Genomic DNA, 24,123 nt, shown 5'->3' with positions numbered 1-24,123 from the left:
TCTTTAACTCTGCTACCTACAGCTCTGCTTACTGTCTTTTTGTTAGCGCCACCGCCTCCAAACCATACAACATAGCCGGTCTCACTACCGTCTTATATACTTTCCCCTTAACTCTTGCAGCTACCCTTCTGTCACAAATCACTCCTGCAACTCTTCTCCAACCACTCCATCCTGCCTGCACCCTCTTTTTCACTTCTCTCCCAAACTCTCCGTTACTTTGGACAGTTGATCCCAAGTATTTAAACCCATCCACCTTCCCCACCTCAACTCCTTGCAACCGCACCATACCACCACCCTCCCTCTCATTTACGCACATGTACTCCGTCTCACTCCGACTGACTATCATTCCACTTTTCTCCAGTGCGTACCTCCCTCTCGAGGCTCGCCTCAGCCTGCTCCCTACTGTCCCTATAGATCATGATGTCATCCGCGAACATCATAGTCCATGGGGACTCCAGTCTGATCTCGTCCGTCAACCTGTCCATCACCATTGCAAACAGGAAAGGGCTCAGAGTCGATCCTTGGTGCAATCCCACTCTTAGCTGAAACCAGTCCGTCATTCCTACCGCACACCTCACCGCTGTCAAACTGTCCTCATACATATCCTGCACGATCCTCACTTACTTCTCCACCACTCCCGACTTCCTCATACAATACCACAACTCCTCTCTTGGCACCCTATCATAAGCTTTCTCTAAATCCACAAACACACAATGTAACTCCTTCTGTCCTTCCCTATACTTCTCCATCAACATTCTCAAAGCAAACATCGCATCAGTGGTGCTCTTTCCTGGCATAAACCCATATTGCTGCTCACAGATCGTCACCTCTCTTCTCAACCGAGCTTCCACCACTCTTTCCCACAACTTCATGGTGTGGCTTAACAACTTTATCCCTCTGTAATTTCCACAGCTCTGCACATCACCCTTATTCTTGAAAATCAGAAACAGTACACTTCATCTCCACTCCTCTGGCATCCTCTCACTTTCCAAGACTTTATTAAACAATCTGGTTAACAACCCCACTGCCATCTCTCCTAATCACTTCCATGCCTCCACTGGTATACCATCTGGGCCAACCGCCTTTCCACTTTTCATCTTCTTCATAGCAGTCCTCACTTCATCCTTACTGATCCACCCCATTTCCAGATTCACTATCTCCACATATATATATATATATATATATATATATATATATATATATATATATATATATATATATATATATATATCTCTCTCTCTCTCTCTCTCTCTCTCTCTCTCTCTCTCTCTCTCTCTCTCTCTCTCTCTCTCTCTCTCTCTCTCTCTCTCTCTCTCTCTCTCTCTCTCTCTCTCTCTCTCTCTCTCTCTCTCTCTCTCTCTCTCTCTCTCTCTCTCCATCAGCCCCTCAAAGTACTCCATCCACCTTTTCAACACACTCTCCTCACTCGTCAGCACATTCCCATTTGCGACCTTTATCACCCGAACCTGCAGCACATCCTTCCCAGCTTGGTCCCTCTGTCTTGCGAATCGGTATAAATCCTTTTCCCCTTCTTTTGTATCCAACTTCTCATACAGCTCGTCATATGCCTTTTTCTTAGCCTTTGCCACCTCTCATTGCCTTTTGCCGCCACTCCTTGTACTCCTGCCTACTTTCTTCATCTCTCTGACTATCCCACTTCCTTTTCGCCAACCCCTTCTTCCTTATACTTTCCTAAACTTCCTCGTTCCACCACCAAGTCTCCTTATCTTCCTTCCTCTGTCCAGATGTCACACCAAGTACCTTCCTAGCTATCTCCCTCACCACTTCTGCTGTAGTTGCCCAATCATCCCACCCCTCTTTACCACCATCCAATGCCTGTCTCACCTCCTCCCTAAATTTCACGCAACAGTCTTCCTCCTTCAGCTTCCACCATCTGGTCCTTGGTTCAGCCCTCACTCTCTTCCTCAACCTCACCTCCAAAGTCATCCTACAGACCACCATTCGATGCTGTCGAGCTATACTCTCCCCTGCCACCACCTTACAATCACTTATCTCTTTCAGGTTGCATCTCTTGCTCACGATGTAATCCACCTGTGTGCACTTTCCTCCACTCTTGTATGTCACCCTGTGTTCCTCCTTCTTCTTGAAATACGTGTTTACCACTGCCATTTCCATTCTTTTTGCAAACTCTACCACCATTTGCCCTTACACATTTCTCTTATTGAGACTGTACCTACCCATCACCTCCTCATCCTCTTTATTCCATTCCCCAACATGCCCATTGAAATCTGCTCCAATCACCACTCTTTCATCCTTGGATACACTCTCAACCACTTCATCTAACTCACTCCAGAAATCTTCTTTATACTCCATCTCACACCCCATATGTGGGGCATATGCACTGATGACATTCATCATCACCCCTTCAATTTCCAACTTCACACTCATCACTCGGTCAGACACTCTCCTCACCTCCAATACCCTCTTGACATAATCTTCCTTCAGGATTACCCCGACACCATTTCTCCTCCCATCCACCCCATGGTGGAACAGTTTGAAACCACCTCCAATGCTCCTAGCCTTACTCCCCATCCACTTGGTCTCTTGTACACACAGTATGTCCACCTTTCTTCTCTCCATCATATCAGCCAACTCTCGCCCTTTGCCAGTCATCGTCCCAACATTCAGAGTTCCAACTCTCAACTGCACACTTCTACCCTCCCCCCTCTCCCACTGCCTCCGGACTCGCCTTCCCCATCTCCTTCTCCTCCTTCGCCCAGCAGTAGCACAATTTCCACTGGTACCCTGCTGACCACCGGTACCTGTGGCGGTCGTTGGTAACCCGGGCCTTGACCGATCCGGTATGGAAATTCGTTTTGTTGTCCGCATAATGATTTGGCATAGGTGTTTACGCCGGATGCCCTTCCTGACGCAACCTTGGTCGCCTCTTACGACACACAGGGATATGGTACACCTATTCTAACCAGGGCATACAATGCTTCTCACATTGATTCACCAACTTGTAATTCATGTTTTCGAGAATTGTATTCATTTTGTAGAAAATAAATTTAAAATAACATTTTTGCAATTGTTTTATGAATCATATTTTTCTGCAAGTGTTTCACATATCTACTCGACTGGATTCATAGTAAAACATTTGTTCCTTTCCATAACTGATAATTTGCAATGCCACATTTGAGAAAAAAATCTACAAATTATCATGGAGTATGGAAGTACTCCATATAGAGGGATGATCCGGGAAAAATGGCCGCCCATTCAAATGTATACACAATTATATGCGCATAAACTTCTATAGAGTGAAGTCATAAGCATTTCAAAGCCATACCTAATATTCATGAGCGTTTTCGGAACAACCAAGACTTAAAAAGACGCCAGAATACATCACTAAAGTACCACATCAGGCGATCACTAAAATACCAATTTATACTTCTTCATCTCTCAAAACAATGTAAAACTGTAGCCCAACCTTACTCAATAACCGCTGAAGCCATGATGGCGATTCCAATGCGAGGAAGTTACTTTTACTCTGGGCTCGTGCACAAAACCCAAAATTAAAAAATATATAAAACATTAAATGTTTTATTAGGAAAACAAATCAAACGCAAATGTGGATTCAACCAAATCACGAAAAGGGGGGAAGGGGGTGGTGGGTGGGTAGATGAACAGAACCATTCCAAAAGCGATACATATTCAAACCATCACCCAAATCAACTGAAACAAGTATAAAAATAATTTAATAACATAGATAAATTTAATTCATACCAAAATAACAATATATATGTTAAATATGAAGCATTTTATTATTTTTTTTTTTAAACGATAATCACATCGTTTCACAAATGTGATAATCCACAAAGTGGACTGAACTAAAAGCCAGGATTGAGGAGGCCAGGTCAGGTCAGGTATGGGAGTATGCACCAGAGCAGCGCATCGCTGCGTCCACTTTCCGCCGGTACTCCAGGGGCCTCCGTCTGGCCATCACCTAGGCAGAAGCCTGGCCCATCCCCATATTCTTGAGATGCCGATAAACCTGCTGCAACCACGAGAAACATGATCAGCCCATTAGACTCCTCCACTCATGAGACTCCCTCGCTGAGAGAATCTTGTGAACAGGATCAGCGTCAGAAAAATGAGCCACATGTCCATACAGCTGCAGCTGACACTCACAGACTATGCAGGTAACAAATCTCATCTGAGTCTCTCTCAGCAACCACTCATTGGACACAAAGTTCGACCAGTGATAGCCAAGGATTCTCTGAAGAGACCTGGTCCCAAAGGAATTAAGTCTCCATCTCAGATCCTTGGTCAGAGTCCAAGTCTCACATGCATAGAGCAAGACTGGAAGTACCAAGGACCTGATGACTCAGACTTTCGTCGTCTGGCACAGGTACCGGCAGCGCCACACCCCATTATCCAGTGAATCCATGACTCCCCAGGCCTGACCCAGATGTCTATTTACCTCTGACTCACAGCCAGCAGAGACATGAATATCACTGCCAAGGAAAGTGAATCTCTCCATGACCTCAACATCCTCACCACAAACAGGCATATACAGGACAGCAGCATCCAAGATTTCATTGAAAGACTGGATCTTAGTTTTGACCCAGGAAACCCGTAATCCCAGCGGCTCTGAGTCCTCATTCAGCACCTCGAGGGCCCCCAAAAGGATATCTAAAGTCTCCGCAAAGATGACTGCATCATCTGCAAAATAAAGGTCAGAGATCTTGACATTCCCAAACGATGCACCGCAGCTTGATCTCTCCGACATCCTTCCTAGAATCCAGTCCATACAAGTGCTGAAATGTGTGGGGGCCAGTACACACCCCTGATGAACTCCAGTAACAACTGGAAATAAGTCAAAGATGGTATCACCTCATCTCACAGCACTCTCAGTACCAGAGTAGAGTTCAGACATCAGATCGATCAGTTTTGGTGGCACCCCACGAAGACCAAGAATCCTCCAGAGGACATCCCGATTCACTGAATCAAATGCTTTACAGAGATCAACATAGGCTGCAAGCAGCTCCTGCCGAAACTCTCGTCTGTGTTCAGTGAGGACCCGAAGAGCAAGGATACGGTCAATCGTTGACCTCTTTGGTGTAAAGCCTGACTGCTCTGGACGCTGGTGCTCAAGCAGATGGTGGCGAACCCGATCAAGAATTATCCGAGCAAAGACCTTGCCCGGCATTGAGAGCAGCGTTACCCCTTGGTAGTTGTTGCAGTCTTGGCGATTATCCTTCCCTTTCCAGAGTAGGGGAGGGGTAGAATGTACCATAAACTGAATTTAACAACATGTGGATTTAATGCATTCCAAAATAGCAAAATATATGAAGGATTAAGCATTCTATTACTCTAAAAAATTGCAGAAAAGAAAAAAAAATGTAAAAACACAGAGGGATGAAATCTCAAAAAAAACAACCAAACAAGGGAGGAATGACACTATATTATGATGCCACAATACGACACCACAATCCTCATGGATTCTCATCATGACATCTTTCAACAATGTTCCATCATAATCCCACAAGAAAAGTAAAACGTCAAAAATGGTGTGATGTATACATTGTATATCTGGAAAGATGCAAAGAATCAATAAATGGAAGAGAAAACCATTATGGAAAAAGAGAGAGATAATGATAAATATAAGGAGGGGAGTCGACTGGAATTGTTAAGAAAGAATTAAGATCAATGTATACTATGCACAGCAGGAAGAGATGATTCACTGAATGTTCTCCCATTTTTGCTTATCTAATTTGTACATGACTATACAAAGCGATATGTATTCAGCACTAAATTGAAATCATTAACAAAGTTGTGACGAATATTTTAAGCCAAAACCCATGATCACAATAACATTTTCATCTTTGGTCGACAAGAAGTTTAAAAGAAAATTGCAATTTTATAGATGTCATCAATAAAAAAAAACCTTTGTCATTGTCATTGTTCAATGAGCGAGGCAAGTATGTTCAAATTCCAGTTGTCAAATTCCACTTGCCCCCTCCCATTTGTGTATTACTTTTCTGCATTTTACAAAACTCAATAAACAAGTCGCTGAGTGTGAGCTTGTTCAGGAAGATACGAAGTTTGGGTTATAGGAAAAGTTCTAGAAAGGGGAGACTGGGTGAGAGTGGACATGTGTGTGGTGGAGGAGAAGTGTGCAAACCTTTTGGACAGACGTCAGTGCAGGTCTCACAACTTTTCTTCCCCTGTTTCTCCACCTCGTGTTTTCCAGCTGGACAAGCCCGAACGCATGAGTTGTAATCCACTACAAAGTTGTCTGGAAGCAAAAGAAACTCCCAATATACCTTCCAGCATACCAAACAATACATAAAAAACCTGTTCATGAAGCCTTGTGTAGTCCCTTATATTCATTATTACTTTCTTATATTCTTATGTTTTGTTTATTTTTTTACCCATTTAAAATTAGCATTCAAAGATTCATTCAGTGAGCCTGACTCGCAAAATGGACTGAGTGTCTCATATGTGAAAGATATCTGGTTAAAAAACGAAGTCCACAATATTATAATGGCTCTGGTCTTGGCCTAAGGGATCAATTGATTTGAAAGATGCCAGGTTTGTTATTATTTGCACATGATTGCTTAATATCCCCTCTGAAGGATAGTATGCTCCATGATACAATTCTCTGACCTGCACCACATCCAATGTCAGCTTTAATCACATTAAATTCTGCCAGTAGTCAAAATTTTATCACAATATCTTCATGTTCACATGAACAGCAGTCTCGGTACATTCAAAATACAGAAGAATCCATTTAAATAGAATGAACATAGTGGTAAAATAACCACTTAACACTTCAGTTTAAGAAACATCAAAAAAAATTAACATAAAGGGCAGATGACTGCAAAAAAGTAAATAATTTGGCACTATCTTACAAAAAATTTTTTCCAAGCCTCAGAAGAAATCTTCATCTCAAAGGAATCCAAATAAAAGCTGTTTCGTTTGTACATTAGGGCTTTGACTGCTGAAGGATAAGACCTAGGGTGCAGACAGTTTCAGAACTATGATGCTTGCTGAAAGCACTCTGACATTCAAGATCGGATCCCTGAATATAAATGCCAGATGATACCAAGTTATTTGAAAAAAGATCATAAAGGTACATTATGTTGCTTGTCTGTTCATACACATTTCCATTGCTGTTATTTATTCCGCAAGAAACACCTAGGGCTCCCCCCCCCATCCCCTCCTGCCCAGGAGTAGCCTGAGACCTGAGTGATTGGGGAAGAGATATTGGAGGAGGTGGGACAAATAAATTTTGTGCCATGGCTAGTAATCCCCTGTCTCCAGCAGGTCTCAGTAAACCACGTGCACTGTACAACTTGTGCAGGTGAAAATCGTGTTGTCTCCCCCCTCCCCTCGTGAAGGAAGGGGATTTTATTTTGTGTGCCCATGACCTGACCATAGGTACCCCCAACACGTATGCAAAATTTGGTGGAGATTGACCCAGTCGTGTTTTTTTTCTACGATTTTCAAACATACATACACATAATACAGAAAATTCCCTTATTTTACACAGGCAAAAGTACTTTCCCCCAGTAAAGGGAAAAGCAAGCAAAAGCACTCGTCCTCAGTGATGGGAACAGTTTAAGTTAATCCATTAATTAAAATTATTTTGTGGACATTAAAAAGGTTAATTGTGTTGCACTCTCGGTTTCACTCGGAGACAAAGCTCGGAGGTACTTATACCTCCCACCGCAAAATGGTGGTGAAACATCGGGCAGCAGAGGTTGGATTTATCTCAAAAGAGTGGAGAATTTCCTGCTTGCAAAATAAAATTTGGCATCAACATTACTCACGCCTGTTCTCCCGTTATTTCTAAAGTGAATGGTGAGCTTTGCCTGTATGCTCAGATTTTCAAATGAAGCATGGGAAGTGGCCACTGTAAGCAGGAGACAGATGAACACATGAACAGACACTATGGCTCACAACATTGACAAGTCAGACAAAATATTTTAAACAAAAAAAAAGAAAAAATGGTGAAGATGGAATCCTCCCGAAAAACTACAACAACCAAACAAGGTAGGAAGGAATGATAAGGAACGACAAAGTAGGAATGACACCACAATAAAACACCACAATCCTTTTACAGATTGCCACCACGACATATTTTGACAATTTTGTCCCTTCCCTCGTTCCGTTAATAACTCATGCAACATTCACATCCCTTCTGTCTCCACCCAGACATTCTGCTACCCTGTTGTCCTTCACTTACAACACTTGCAATAATAGACTTACAATATAATTAATTGCCGCTCTAATGACCAATGACCTGAATGCATCTGTTTGCAATAGCGAGACGACTGTTTGCACACTCTTTCCTTGACAGAGGGAATGTAAAAACATCAATAACTTAAAAACAAAAGCAACACAAACACAGAAATATGGGGTTGAAATTACAAGTTTGCTTTGAATATAAATTATTATGTTGCATTTTCCAGCATATAGGATTCAAAAAAATCGTGGGAATGTTTCACCATCAGCTTAATGATGCAAGACAAAAGGCAACAGCCAGATTTTACTCTCACTGCAAACTGTAGCATTTTCAAAAACACAGAAAATAACACAGAAGACGCATTGCCGTAAAGTATCACATGACACTCGTATTTGACACCAACACAATTCAGCTGGTTATAATCAATAAACTCAGCCAGAACAATCAGCATCCACGGTTACATGATTTATGCAGATTGCATTATTCCCACTACGATCATAACACAGGCAGCGTATATTGACTCCAAATATATAATGCAGTTTTGCATCCTATGAAAGAACCATCCTGAAGATTGATGTGCTCACGTCCTAGTCACAGATGAAATGTGACCGCTTTGTGTGCTGGGTTCTGAGCCTGATGATCAGCCCTTCATGGGGTATGATGATCGGTGTGATGGGATGAGACTCACGGGGGCACTCTTTGATGCAGATGGAGCCATAGCTGTACTTGGCATCGGGATTTTCTTCCAGCTGGAACGTGATGCGGTTGTATATCATTGGAGGAGGGCAGTGGTCAACGCAGGCACCGCTATTGTTAAAATTCTTGCAGGCCTTTGTGGTCAGACATCGAGGAAGGAGGGAGTGTGGATGGGAATAAAATGAGGGTGAGATAAAGTTTAACCTTACTCAGCATGAAGTATGCAAAATTAAAATTTGTCCTAAGATTAGGCAAATGTATTGGTCACCACCAAGCCTTGAAAATGATTGCTTTTGTTGTAGAATTTGAGTTAAATTAGAGGGCTGCGATCGGAGATCACTGATGGTTGCCGGTATAGCCAACTCGTAATATTAGCCAAATGGTCGCACTTGAAATTGCTCCTCATAATGAAAATAATTGAACAATTAAATAATTAAATATTGAAATCTATTTAAATAATTGAAAAATGAAAAACAAAAAAATCAAAAATATTTAAATATCCTAATTGAGCAATGGAAAAAAAATTGAAAAATGAAAAATAAATAATTTAAAAATAAAAAAAAAGTTGAAAATTTGATAATTATAGTTATTGGAGGGAGGCATTTAGCGTTTAGTCTCGGTTTCCATGGTGTCCCACTTTTTGAAGATTTGTTTCCATTATTTTTCTTTTTTTCTTTTTATCGATTTTCAATCACTGTACAGTATTTAATTTTCAATTATTAAATTTTTCCAATGTTGATTTATTTATGTTTTTTTAAATTTGCAATTACAGTAGACTAGGCGTAAGTCGGCAGCGTGTAACTCGTCACTTCGCCTAAGTCGGCAGCATCAAAAAGTCCCGAATTTATCTAATGTTAAATCGACTTACAGACTTTGACTGAAGTCTGTAAGTCGTCATCTCTAAGTCGTCACCTCGTCTAAGTCGTCAGATGTTGTCCGTTCCCGCGTAATGCAAACTCAAGTAAATTACCACGCCTACCTCGTCACATGGAACTGCTGCCTCGTGAGAAGTCCGATTTCATGGAATCGTGATGCGCGGGCTATTTATAACTGCGCTGCATTCATCTCAGTCAGCGCGCTGTCCCACATGCATCTGAAGAGGTAGACAGGCTGCGCGATGCAGTCTCTGGTGAAGGAGTAAAGGATCGATCGAGCTTCGTGTTGAAGTCCGATCATGGTTTTATATTGGCTTGTTTTGTACATCACCACACTCACTTTCACATAGGTATTGAGTGGTAGTCATCACAATGACTGTGTGTCATGTAATTTGTCGATGGTATATGAGTTTTCATTCCATATAAAATCTCATTCTACATTCATTCGAATGAATGAATTCTAACAGCCATTCATTCCACATTTGTCGATGGTCGTATACCATCGCCGATGGTGTATGAGTTGTCTTACCGTGGTTCATTATCTTTACTTTTGATAAAGTAATTCATGAATTCCATCTTTGCTTGATCACTTTCCAACTAACCAATGAACCCCCACCAATGCCCCGAGGATTGTGTTTCCCTTTTGGTACAATAGCTGGCTTAGAGATTGTTGCGCCCTCTCCCACGTACGTTTCCAGGCCACGCGCAACTTCATCCTTCACCCCACAGTCATCATGAATGTTCGCATACGCGTAAGTCGTCACATGTCTAAGTCGTCACTTTTTTCTCGGTCCCGATGGTGACGACTTACGCCTAGTCTACTGTATTTCATTGTTTAATTATTTAATTCTGTAATTCCTAATTTTTTGCAAAAAATTAAATAATTGAAAATTGGGGGAAAAAAATGAAAATTAGAAAAAAAATCAAATAAGTGAAAATTGAAAAAAAAATTAAATCAAATAATCAAATAATGGAAAAAGCATTCTTCAAAAAGCGGGGCACCAAGTCTCAACATAATGAAGGCGAGCGAGAACAAGTGAATCAGGAAGTAACAGAACAAGACAAACAAAAGAAAGAGGAGTGAAGCACAAAGAGAAGGGGTGAGGGACAAAACAGAGGAAGACTTGGAAAATAGGGGCTGTAAGGAGGAAAGAGGGGTAGGGGAGGACGCAAGGGGTGGACAATATGGATACAGCAGCAAACTCTCAAGAAAGAAAAATGGGTAATTTGGAAAAATGTTGGGCAAGGTCATGGTTTTGGATGGCAGGTGATCTGAAATGGTGGTGAACAGCTGTCCTGAAGACCAGGAGGGAAAAATGAACTTGAAGAGAATGTGGAAGTTGGTTCCACAGATGGGAAAAAGAGAAACAAAGGAGAGGAGGTGAGCAATGATTTTGGGAATTTCACCAGAAGTTGGTTGCTGGTGGACAGCATGCACCCTGCAGAAAATCTAGGGGTGACAAAGCATGGAAAAAGCAGAGGGTGTAAGACCAGAAAGGAGGTGGCAGTGGGGATTTGATTGCCGTAAACAGAAAACCTCTGCAAACTGGGATTCTCAAGATTCCCAATCTGGATATATGGAGACAGAGATCAACGGATGGGTGGAAATAATTTTTGTTGAAGGCACGGATATGAGTACTGAAGGTACTGGAGGAGAGTTGATTGGCCAAATGCTTGGGTGAGAGACAGGTGTGGAAAGTAATCCTTGAACCACATTTGAAACTCAATTTAAAACAATGTTTATTATCGATGACCATTGAGATACACGAACAATTTAATACATTACTAAAACATCATCTTTGTCTCTTGAAGAAAAAAACAAACAGAAAATTAATAATAATAATAATAATAACAATCATCATAATCATCATCATACAAACCAGATGGATTGTTAAAACTAATAACACGCTCCAGCATGTGCCAAGTTGGTTTTGGAAAATTCAGAAAGAAATCCATTTTTTAAAATCACAAGCTTATGATTTTCTTGCAATTATATCAAATACAAATGTATAAATCATAAGTATGGGATGGTGTTTACACAAATTAAAAGTAAATGGAAAACAGTCTGAAGTGAAGTAACAAGGATAGTCAAACAGATTAAGTTTGTGGAAATGAGGGATGGTCATAGGTTTTGTAATGGAATTCTGAGCAAGGCAGGATGTAATGATTGAATATATTATTGGTGTAAATGTTGAAGGATTTTTGATGAGTTTAAAAAAAAAAAGTTTTTTGGTTGGGGACTGGAAGGGGTGGGGTTGTTCTCGAGGGTGGAACGGGATGTGATTTGTTAATATTTCTGTCTTTAGATTGTAAATTATGGTGTAACTTGTGAATTACTTGGATTTAAACATATGTCCTTGATTTACCGAATGTATCTGTGCTTTTTATGAACCGAATAAAGACAAAATGTAACAAGAAAAAGAGTAATTTGAGATTGCAGACCCTTGCCAGGACTTGTTTTGTATAGTGTTTGTGTAGATTTGTGTGGTGCCTTTTGTGTGTTGCTTGTTTGCTGTTGTGTTACGTAATTAATAAGAGATATAACTAGAACTGCCACTTTATAGCTGCTGCCAGTGATGGCAGGGTACCAAGACATCCTGCTTTTGCAACCCCACTTTGATCTCACAATTGACCCTGACCCATGACGTTTATTATTATTCAATTGAATTTAGAATGGGATTAAAATAAATTTAATTCAAATCAAATGGAAGACCAAATAGATACAGTCCTGCATTGGAGTAGTCAAAAGGAACTCAAACAAGCAAAAGCAAAGATGAAGTCACCAGGAGGAAGCTGAGTAGGTTTCACATTTCAGCTGCTATTCCTCTACCGTTAAACTCAACCAGGCACCTTATTCAAAAATCAAATAAGTCAGCCTTATTAAAAAAAAGAAAAATAAAAAAAAATCAAAAAGAACCCAGATGAATGAATTAAATTATTCTGGCTGTCAGACCATGCATCGATAAGGTTGAAATAAAATTATATATATATATATATATATATATATATATATATATATATATATATATATATATATATATATAATATCACACATCAGTACTAGATCATAATTGTGAAGATTCATGTCAATTGATTAAGCGGTTCAAGAGAAATATTATTTTTTAAAGATTTTCGCTGAATTCAATATGTCTGTCAGACCATGTGACTCATCAATTATTCGTGAATAAACTGGTATCCCAAGGCTTGGAGAACATTTGTGTGAAGGTTCCCCTCGATATGTCCAGCCTTTCTGGAGAGGAAGATATTTATAGGTTTTCAGGTAAATCCAATATGGCTGCCAAACCATATGGCCTATGACATCATATGTGTAAACCTTTTGTTCCTCGTGCATAGCCAGTCATACCTGTAAAGTTTCATCTCTATCTGTTAAGTCACCTCAGAGAAGAGAATTTTTAAAGGTTAAAACAAACAAAAAAATGGTTGCCGAATGACATGACTGATGACGTCATTAAATTTTTTTCTGTGGACCATTGACCTTCAAAAATGTTCATACTCATTAGATGTCGCGTTCTACATATGCAATTATGATATCATAACGAAGGCACCTATAATGTCATAAAAAATCACTTATTCCCAAATAAGGTGTACTTGCAATCTGCCAAGTTTCAAGTTTTTTCCTTGGTGCGGTTTCAGAGACACAGAGGTCCAAAGTTTTTCAAACATGGCTGCCACACCACGTGACCTATGATGTCATACTTATCAACAAAACATTTTACATGAGTAGTCGCTCCTATTGTGAATACTTGGTCTCAATCTGACAAGCGGTTGTGAAGAAAAGCGCCAAAGTTCTGGGCCGACAAACACAAACAAACAAGAAGACGTCGAGCAGAGCACGATACTTTCAAAATCCATAAAACAAATTTGACCTCAAAATTAATTAGTGGTTGAATTCAGTGACCTGACATGAAAATCCTCTTTAAATTTCAAGTGAATGTGATGAAAATTGAAGTTATTAAAAATACCACCTTAGTTGTTGACCTTTGGCGTATGTTGACCTTTTGGTCTATGTTGACCTCAAAAATAATTTCGTGTTGAAATCAGTGACCCAAAATATAAATCCTGTTCAAATTTCATGTCAATCAGATGAAAATTGAGGATTTTATAAATACCACCTTAGTTGTTAACTCTGGACATATGCTCACCTTTTGGTCCATCATGAACTCAAAAATAATTGTCTCGTTGAATTAATTGACATGAAATATAAATCCTCTTCAAATTTAAAGTCAATCGGATGAAAATTGAGGATTTTAGAAAAACTGCCCTAATTGTTGATGTTTGGCCTTTGTTGACGTTTAGACCTCAAAAACAATAGGCTTCTTGCTCATGCCAAACTCTACCATGTGGTGAAGTTTTGTGAATATTGGTCTAAAATTGTGACCTGTAGGTGGTAAACAGACAAACAGACAAACAAACAAACAAACAAGAAAAAGACGTCGTGCAGAGCACGACACTTGCAAAATCCATTAAACAAATTTGACCTCAAAAAACAGTGGTGGTTGAATTAATTGACCAAATGTGCAACTCCTCTTCAAATTTCAAGTGAATCGGATGAAAATTGACAATTGTAGAAATTCGGCCTTTGTTGACCTTTTTGGCCAATGTGGACCTCCAAAATAATTGGTAGTTGAATTCAGTGACCTGAATTATCAATTCTCTTCAAACTTCAAGTCAATCGCATGAAAATTGAGGATTTTAGAAATACCACCTTATTGTTAACCTTTTGGTCCATGTTAACCTTAAAAATAATTGGTTGGTTGAATTCAGTGACCTGAAATATAAATCCTTTCAAATTTCAAGTCAATTAGATGAAAATTGAGCATTTTAGAAATATCACTTCGTTGTTGACCTTGGGCTTATGTTGACCCTTTGACCTTAAAAACAATAGACTTCTTGATTATGCCAAACTCTACCATGTTGTGAAGTTTCGTGAAGATTGGTCTAAAATTGTGACCTGTAGGCGATAAACAGACAGACAAACAGGCAGACAGACAGACAGACAGCCAAGCCGGTAGGCGGACATGGGTAGTCGCCTACCCAATAGAACCTGACGTGATGGGCCCGTTCGATGGGGAATGACCTGAGGATTAAGCACAAGAAAATCCATGATTCTAGCTTCAAGGGTTAATGCTGCAGATTGTTTTTTCGTTAAAATACCCCCACATTTAGAGGTTTTTCGGCCGTTGCTAGGCAACGGAGGGGTCCATAGCAACGGTTCTTTCTCACACATAACTAGGACATACCATGAACCTCCCATACCAGTTTCATGTATATCTGACTCATAGTCTCTGAGATATAACGAACTTCATTTTTTTATTGTTTTCGACCAGGGTTCATTCAAAGTCTATCTTCTTTGACAGTTTTCATAGGATCCGGCTGGAAATTTTTGACAATATGGCTGAATGTACTGCCCAGAGTCGCTCGTCGCCTGATTTTTGATTTTCGAAAAAATAATTTTTTTTATGATTTTTCAAAAATTTCAAAGTCCCGTTGCTCGGCAACGGTGGTGTCCATAGCAACAGTTATCATTTGCACACAACTCGGTCATGGTATGAACCTACCAACCAAGTTTCATCAAAATCGCCATTGTATTAATGGAGCACTGGACCGAACAGAGGGACAGACAGACAGACAGACAGACAGACAGACAAACATATCGACGGAAAAACTGATAAGGGTAGAACAAATTTCAAAAAAATAATTTAAAAATTAATTTTTTTTTTTGACTGGCTCGACTACCCAACAGAATAACAAAATCGACTAACCAATACACTTGAAAAATCTTCGATTTTGCAAGTAACAAACAAACAAGGACAGTCAAACAAACGTACTCAAATGCAATACCCTCTCCTTCGGCGAGGGTAATTAAATAAGGCAAGTGTTTTGAAAGAAATAATAAAAACGTTGAATAGAACATTTGATTTTGAAGTCAAAACGAGTGCTTTGCACGTGAAGATAGTGTTATAAAAAAGGGACCATCACTGAAATGTTATACCTAATAGCAAACAAAGCTCAACTACAGCTATGTAAGGGAGATGCAACGCAGCTGAAAACAGCATGAATTGTTCTGTTTTCATTATGCAATTGCAGACGTATTATAGTTGAACCTGTTATTGTGCAGGTTTGTGTGCAAGTGTGAGAGTGTATAGTGTGGGTGGAAACTGATCTCACACCCTCAACTATTTTCTTCTCCTCCCATTTTTCCAAAGCAAACTTACAAGACAGTCAGTGTCATGGGGACCATCACAGCCAGATGCACATTGAGAACTGCAGCAATCTTTGAGATCTGGCCCATTGCATCGACCATCACACTGTGTCACACACCGCAGCTTTGTGACTGTCGGAAGAAGAAAGGGCATGAGAAATAGAAAACGAAACTTAGCTGGTGATTCCAGATGTTTCCTTTTTGTCAATATCATTATGAAATGACTTTTGATACAAGGATGCTTGGGTAGTTCAACCAAATGCAAATTTATTTAGTCGCACTTAGACTGAGCAATGAAAAGTATTGGCATCTCCGCGTGCACGGCTGAAGCGAGTTGACATTGCCACTTACATTGGGATACGGTTTTTGCCTGCAACGTCTATACCTTTGCATGAAATGATCAAGCAGATCAAGGCAGCGTAATCAACTGGGAACTCATTTCAAGGACTATGGATGCCAATAGATTATCCAACAAGCAAAAGTGACAGCAGAATGAAAGGAGACATGGGGAGAGGGAAAATGAGGAACAGAGGAAAAGAGTATGAGAAGCAGAGAGAGAGAGAGAAAGAGAGAGGGGGAGAGTGGGAAGGGGGGGGGGGGCAGAGAGGCAAGGAGAATGGGAGAGAGGTAGAGAAAGAAAAAGTGAGACATAGAGAGTGAAGCAGAGAGGGTGAGGCTGAGAGAGGAAGGCAGAGAGAGGAATCCATAGAGAGGGATCCAGAGAGGGGGATCCAGAGAGGGGGATCCAGAGAGGGGGATCCAGAGAGGGGGATCCAGAGAGGGGATCCAGAGAGGGGGATCCAGAGAGGGGGATCCAGAGAGGGGGATCCAGAGAGGGGGATCCAGAGAGGGGGATCCAGAGAGGGGGATCCAGAGAGGGGGATCCAGAGAGAGGGAGCAAAGAGAGAGATGCAGAGAGAGGTATGCAGAGAGAGAGAGAGATGCAGAGAGAGGGATGCAGAGAGAGGGATGCAGAGAGAGGGATGCAGAGAGAGGGATGCAGAGAGAGGGATGCAGAGAGAGGGATGCAGAGAGAGGGATGCAGAGAGAAGGATGCAGAGGGAAGGATGCAGAGAGAAATATGCAGAAGAGAAATGCAGAGTGATGGAGGTGGAGAGATTGAGGCAGAGAGATTTTATAGCCTTTGGAGAAAAGAATGCTGTTTCATTGTTTTGAAATATGCATTTCATCACAATAACATGCACTCGTGGAACTCTTTGATCACACTTCATAATTGATCGAGCAGAATTAGCTTTAGATCAGATTCTTCAATAAAAAGTCAATTATTGATATTTTAACACTTATTGCCTTTTGTGCCAGCAAACAAATCATGATTATTGAAACAATCATCCTTACTGCGTGACCTATAGTTACTTACATTTCTGACAGTGCCGTGTTTCTGATCCCCAGCAATGGTTGTGACAGCTGTCATTACATGGTGGACCTGTGGAAAGTTGACATCTGCATTAACTTTGCTTGTACCTTCTTCAAAACCACTCACCACTGTTATTTCTCACTGATCTTCCATGCAGGAGTGAGAAGTGTGAAGAAAACGCAATAATGTACAAAACAATCCAAATAATGTTGGATATTTTGAAAATACTAAATTCCACCATTTCATTGGTACATTTGACTTATAGTGGGGCAGATAACAGCAATTTTTGAGAGGAATCGTGCAAATGATGATACAATCATCAAATGTGGCACATTTGTTCTCCAGGGGATTCTAATCAAATCTTCCTGATTGGCCATTTGAAAATCCAAATTTTGAATAATTTGAAAAAAAAAAAGAAAAACTTCAAAAAAGTCAAGATCACAAATCAGTGTTGTATGCTGGCTGAGATTGGTGAATGTTTCAGAAACATCATCAAAGACGTTCCAAGTCTGCCATGCAGTTTTCTTCCCTTTACCGCAGAAGGCAGACACGACGTCACATCCAGTGAATGCATGGAAGTATGGGATCCTTCTAGCTTTCTCAGGCTCTATTGCAGAAACTACCTCATGGACTGGAATCCATCGCGCCTTGGCTCCTTGGCCAAAGGTAATCCACATGTTCTCAAGACCTAGTTCCTGTAAGGATGGCAGTACAGATATTACTATGACTAGTACGTCCGTGTCATTAGCCTTAATGATAATGGACTTGCTACCATCCGTCGTTGCATCACTGGCGTGTACAAATGTTCGAGTGTCAGCTTCTTCATGACAACATGGAGACACAGCATCCAGTTACCTCCTTGTGTTGTTAATGGCATCTTCTACTTTTGCGACAATGACTGTGCTTGTCGTCTGTGCTTCACACATCTTTTTCACAAGGAAGTGAAACAGCTCAGTCTTGTTGCTGTCATCTCGAAGAAAGCTTCTCCAGTTACTTGGGGTCTTACTAGTTCCTGCAACTCTTTTTCTGATTCCTTGCCTTCTTTTCGACCTTGCTTCGGACTTCAGACTTGACTTCTTGTACACATCAAACACTACGTCCACCCTCTCGTACCTGGCACCATAGGATTCCACCTTTGGGATGATGTCTTCTTTAGCATAGTCATCAAATATCTTTGAAGTGCGTGGAGGTAGGGTAATGATAAGTGCTGAGGCATCAATGATGACTGCATCGCTCCTTGGTTCTCTGTCTGGGATGTTCACTTGAGCTTCAAGAATTTCCGCCAGCTGTGACTTCAAAGTTTTTTGAAGTTTTTTATTTTTTATTTTTCAAAATTTGGATTTTCAAATGGCCAATTAGACATATTTGATCAGAAAGCCCTGCAGAACAGAAATGCCAAATTTGATGCTTGTATCATAATTTGCACGATTTTTCTACTATCTACTACACTATTAGCTTCCTTGTTGTGGTAGCTATCACAACTTTTCATTCACCCCTGACATTATGTCTTCCAGTTAATGTATGTATGTTATGTGTGGATAAGGTTTGAACAAAAAAAATCCAAGTCCCTCGCACCCAACAGAGGAAGATGCTATAAAAAAAACACATTATTGCCAATGAAAGCTGTAGATTCTTTAAATGACACCTTTGAGTGAAAGAATGATTGCACCACTTTAAGTTCTCGATAATACTTACAGGCACTTTCCGTGGTAACAGTAACATTGTTTCCATCCTTCACAATGTCTCTCCAGTCGATTGTCTCCTGGAAGCAGAGGTGCTTGTTTTCCCGAATATACACTCCGCCATTTTGAATTTCTAGGGAACATAGTTTTTTTTCAATCAAAGTGTTTCTGATAAGTCAGCTACAACATTCCTTTTTGGTCTTTTTCTTATTGCTCTTCATTCTTCAATGCATTTGTGTAAGGATGACAGAACAGGTCCCTTTCAAACTCCATACAACCATGCCCCTCTCCCTCTCCCTGTACCACACAAGGGTGATAAAACCCATTATAATTTAGAAGCACCCTACAATGAATCATACTGCCTGCTCTTTTTGAAGCCAAAAAGCTAAGAATTTTTTTTATTCCACAAGCCTTTGTGTTGTCAATTGCTTGCCATTCAATAGCCTTTTACACAACACCTTCAAGGACATCCATTTTTATCATTGTCCATTGAAAACCACTGAACAGGGTTATTTCAGCATCCCTCAAAGAAAGGCTTTTGCAAATGAATATTGTGCTTAGATTTCCAACCTCAGTGCTTTATGTTGCAAATATTCTGAACTCTGTAATTGCCAGTTTGGAATCTTTATTTTATTTTCACATTAGTGCTTTTGAGTGCAATTAGCACACATAAAAATGCTCTGATCGGCAGAAGTGCCCTTTTGTGAAGGAAACTTCAACATTACACATCAAGAAAAATTAGGTTGTGACAGATTGCATCGAGTGTGTAAAGAGAAACATCAACGACAAAGTCATTAGCACTGTGGTAACTCAGTTACATTTTCTCTCGCATCCCATCTTGCCTAAGGACTCTTTATATTTGGTTTTAAAAGTTTTGAAAGTAAAATCGTCTTAGATTCTTCAAAATTACATTTCCTGCAATTTTTGACATTCCATTTAATGTAGCTCGGTTTGGGAGAAAAGAAACAATTTCGACACAATATAAAACTGCACCTGTTTCTAATCTGCCATTTGTCACGAAAGAGTCTGAGAGGTCTGAAGAAACTCTATGCAGGTCTTTAAATAAATTTCGTGAAGGACATGGTGAAGGTATTTCATAGATTCTTGCATTAAGATCAGTCAGCTACAATATTACCTAATCATGGCTTATTAGCCTTATACCTCCTAATTCTAAAGTCGAATGACGTGAAACAAAAAATGTACCAAAGGTCTGATAGATAAAGCAAAATAAAAGTCGAAATTTGCAGATTCTGCTAATGACAATATATAATCAACCTGTGATTACGTGCTTCATCGTCATTTGTATATATGCAAATGTGAGTGACATCGTATATATGATTCACAGCAAATTATGCACAAGACATGGCTGCTCATAACTCCACAGAAATTACTCAGAAATACAGCAAAGTTGAAGTTTACATTTAATGGTCATTTCAGGTTTAGGATAATTTAATAAGCAAGTCGTGGACCCCAGACCCACTCTTCTTGTTTTTTGTCACTGATTTTCTTTGCATTGAAATTTGAAAAAAGGAAAAAGAGTAAAGAACAAGATAGCATCCCAAAATGCAAAGCCTGTTAGTGTCAGTTTTGTACTCAAACTGAACTGAACGAAAACAACAGATAAATCAAAAATATCAATAAATATAATTATTATTGGTGTTCTACATGTTCTCATAGTAAAGGTTTTGTTGAAAATTTGATGACAAAACTCAAACGGTAAAAAAAAGTTATGGTTTGGACAGACACACTCAAGCTCAAACGGGAAAGGAGATCAGTCAAACCAGGAATTCATCTTCTCATTCATCATCATCTTCATCATCATAAAATAATCAGAACAATAATAATAATAAAAAAGAGCAATTAGAGATTGCAGACCCTCATCAGGACTTGTTTTATATGGTTTGTGTAGTTTTGTATGGTGTATTTTGTGTGGTGTTTGTGTACTGGTGTGTTACATAATTAATGAGACAAAACAAGAAATGCCACTTTATAACTGCTGGCAGTGATGACCAGGTACCAGATGTCCTGCTTTGACCGGACACTGAAACTGACCCATGACGTTTATTATTATTCAAATTAATTTAGAATAGAATTAAAATAAATTCAATTCAGATCAAATGGGAGACCAAATCGGCACAGTCCTGCATTGGAGTAATCAGAAGGAACCCAAACAAAGAAAAAGCAAAGATGAAGTCATCAGGAGGAACCTGCATCAGATTTGCATTTCAGCTGCTACTCCTCTACCATCAAACCCATCCAGGCACAGCCAAGTGAGCCTTATTAACCAAAATAAAATAAAATAATAATAATAAAAGAAAAAGAACCCAGATCAAAAAATTAAATCATTCTGGCTGCCAGACTATGCACCAATCAAGTTGAAATTTAAAACATCTATTCAACATCACTTCTTGATCATAAATATGAAGTTTCATTTTGATTGATGAAGCAGTTCCAGAGAAAACATTATTTAATAATATTCTTCAATCCAATATCGCTGCCAAACCATATGACATCAATCATTCCTCAACAAACTTGTAAACCCATGGCTTGCGGAACATTTGTGCGAAGTTTCCCCTCAATCTGTCCAGCAATTCTGGAGAAGAAGATTTTTATGAGTTTTAGGGTAAATCCAATATCGCTGCCAAACCATGTGACCTATGACATCATATGTGTGGATCTTTCGTTCCTCATGGCTAGGCGGTCATGTCTGTAAAGTTTTGCCTCAATCTATTCAGCCATTTCAGAGAAGGTTTTTGAAGGCTAAAAAAAAATAACAATATGGCTGCTGAATCACGTGACCGATGAAATCATTCAATTTTTTCTGTGGACCATTTTATCCCAAGATGACCCTCAAAAATTTTCATACTGATTAGATGTAACGATGCAATTATGATGTCATATCAAAGACACCTATGATCTCATTTTTTCAAATCAGATGATTCCACATGAGCAGAACTTGCCATGGGCCAAGTTTCAATATTTTCCTTGGTGCGGTTTCAGAGATACAGAGTTTTCCCGTTTTTCCAACAGAGGTTTCCCGTCAAAGTTTTCCCGTTTTTCCAACATGGCTGCCACACCACTTAACTGATGACATCATAATTATCATTAAAACATTCTACCTGAGTAATATCTCCGATGGTGAAAATTTTATCTCAATTGGACAGGCAGTTGCGGAGAAAAACACTAAAGTTCTGTGTGGACAAACAAACAGACAAACAGACAGACAGACAAACAGACCCAAATGCAATCCCCTCTCCTTTGGTAAGGGTAATAAATCAAGAAACATGGACACTACTCAAGAAAAAAAAAACTCCGGCTGTATCATGTCACAGAAGGGCTATTTGTACTTACTATGACTATGCCCTTTGACATTTTGACCCAATTATAAATTAGTCTTCTCCATATTCTCATAATAAAGGTTTGTTGAAAAATTTGACAAAAGTTCAAATGGTAAACTATAGATTTGTGCGAACACAAAGCAATTGTCCTGGGTAAGCCATCCTGGCACCTGCGATCCAATGACGGCCATATTTTTTAAAGAGTGCCATATGATCTACAATCTACAATAATCTGTAATATCTACAATCTACAATCTACAATCTGCAATCCCCATCTACAATTTATCCATAAAATTCAGCATCATTAAAATTGGAGGAAATTATTTAAGTTATGATTTAAAAAGTAAAAAAAAAAAAAAAAAATTGGGTCACAATCCAAAAAAAGTAGGTCAAGAAAACTAATTGAATATCAGGTGCTAAACCTCAATGCCAGTCCACTATCACGATGTAAGAACATATTGGAATGCTCAGTGGTCATTGAGATCCCACATTGGCAAAAATTGAGTGATGACAAAAAAAAAAACGCATTTTCTTTTTTCAGACTGCCATTTGATATTGACTTTTAACTCGTAGTGGTATGATGTAAAATAAATGTGAATGCAAATTACTCTCTGCTATCTCGAAAGAACAACGTTGTTCCAATCAGACAAACGTTCGGCGTGTCAGGGTGAAACATTTAAAAATGTCTAAAATTAGGTTAGGACCTTAAATTAGGTCAAGGTCAAAAAAATAGGTCAAAACAATATGTAGTGATCATACACATATCAAGCATGACATATTATATGCACATGTTAGATGTAACATATATTATATACACACATATATGCTAACAGAGGTGGATATTTTGACACCGGGTAGGTCTCCGCTTCATTGGAAACACCCACGTGTGGAGATAGCAACCAATAACAGCAAGATGCTCGCACACACACTTCCATGCACGTACACACACCCTAATTGATTGGGATGGGCTAATTATTTCATTGATATACCACTATTTTTGGTCATGGAGGCATGGTCACTACCAAAAATATTTTCACTCAAAATAAAGTATTTTGGAGCATTTTGAAATGTTATATATTATTGATATGTAGAGGAATAGACCTACTCATTTACAGACTTTGATTTTTTTATATTGCTTTTAAATGTGTTAGAGTTGTAAAGGCATGATCATTAAGAAGCAGTGCACAAAATCAAAGAGAATCGTAAAATCAAAGAAAATTGCACTGGTGGGATCATGAACGATATCTGCTTTGATTATATTTCAAAAGACACTTTTTTGTTTAAATCTTATTTTTAATATAAAACATGCTGAGGGAGATGCATCTCTATGCACTGCCTCAGGATTTATCTTGTGCCATTTTGATGGTTAAACAATTGGCAAGCCTTATTAGAAATTTCATCCTTTTAAGAATGAATGGAAAGCTGAGATCAGATGGTACCAATGCAAGTCTTGAAATTGGTGCAATTGTACCTCTGAGATGGCTTGAAAGGATCTCTGCTTTGAGATGGAGCAGAAGTTCTCTAACCATGAGTCTCATATCATGCCATTACACAGTCCTTTCTTTGGATATAAATTCTGCACCAGGATAATAGGTGCCCTTAAGGTTGTGGAAGGGCGATTCAGATAGAGTTATGTTGTTCAGAAACTCCATTGAATATGCAGCAGCTTCTTGTGGATCATCAGATACAAAGCAATCAATGCTGAGGTAAGTGGTTAACATA

General features: G+C 39.4%; 1 protein-coding gene across 1 annotated transcript in view; it reads right to left on the bottom strand.

Moving 5' to 3' along the window:
• The window catches only part of LOC147021817 (receptor tyrosine-protein kinase erbB-4-like), a 504,112-nt gene that overhangs the window by 248,571 nt on the left and 231,418 nt on the right, over positions 1-24,123 (bottom strand). Inside the window, exons 4-8 of the mRNA XM_085892208.1 lie at positions 19,077-19,196; positions 17,385-17,450; positions 16,020-16,138; positions 8,901-9,042; positions 6,146-6,259 (exon numbers count right to left, since the gene is read on the bottom strand). Of these exons, the coding sequence (XP_085748334.1) occupies positions 6,146-6,259; positions 8,901-9,042; positions 16,020-16,138; positions 17,385-17,450; positions 19,077-19,196 (561 nt within the window). The remainder of the gene's footprint in view (positions 1-6,145; positions 6,260-8,900; positions 9,043-16,019; positions 16,139-17,384; positions 17,451-19,076; positions 19,197-24,123) is intronic.

This window comes from Eptatretus burgeri, chromosome 8 (genome assembly GCF_056783735.1).
Source record: "Eptatretus burgeri isolate ZD-2024b chromosome 8, Ebu_testis_v1, whole genome shotgun sequence".
Taxonomy (NCBI): domain Eukaryota; kingdom Metazoa; phylum Chordata; class Myxini; order Myxiniformes; family Myxinidae; genus Eptatretus; species Eptatretus burgeri.
The sequence above is the reverse complement of the archived record's forward strand: the minus strand, read 5'-3'. Positions and strand labels throughout refer to the sequence as shown.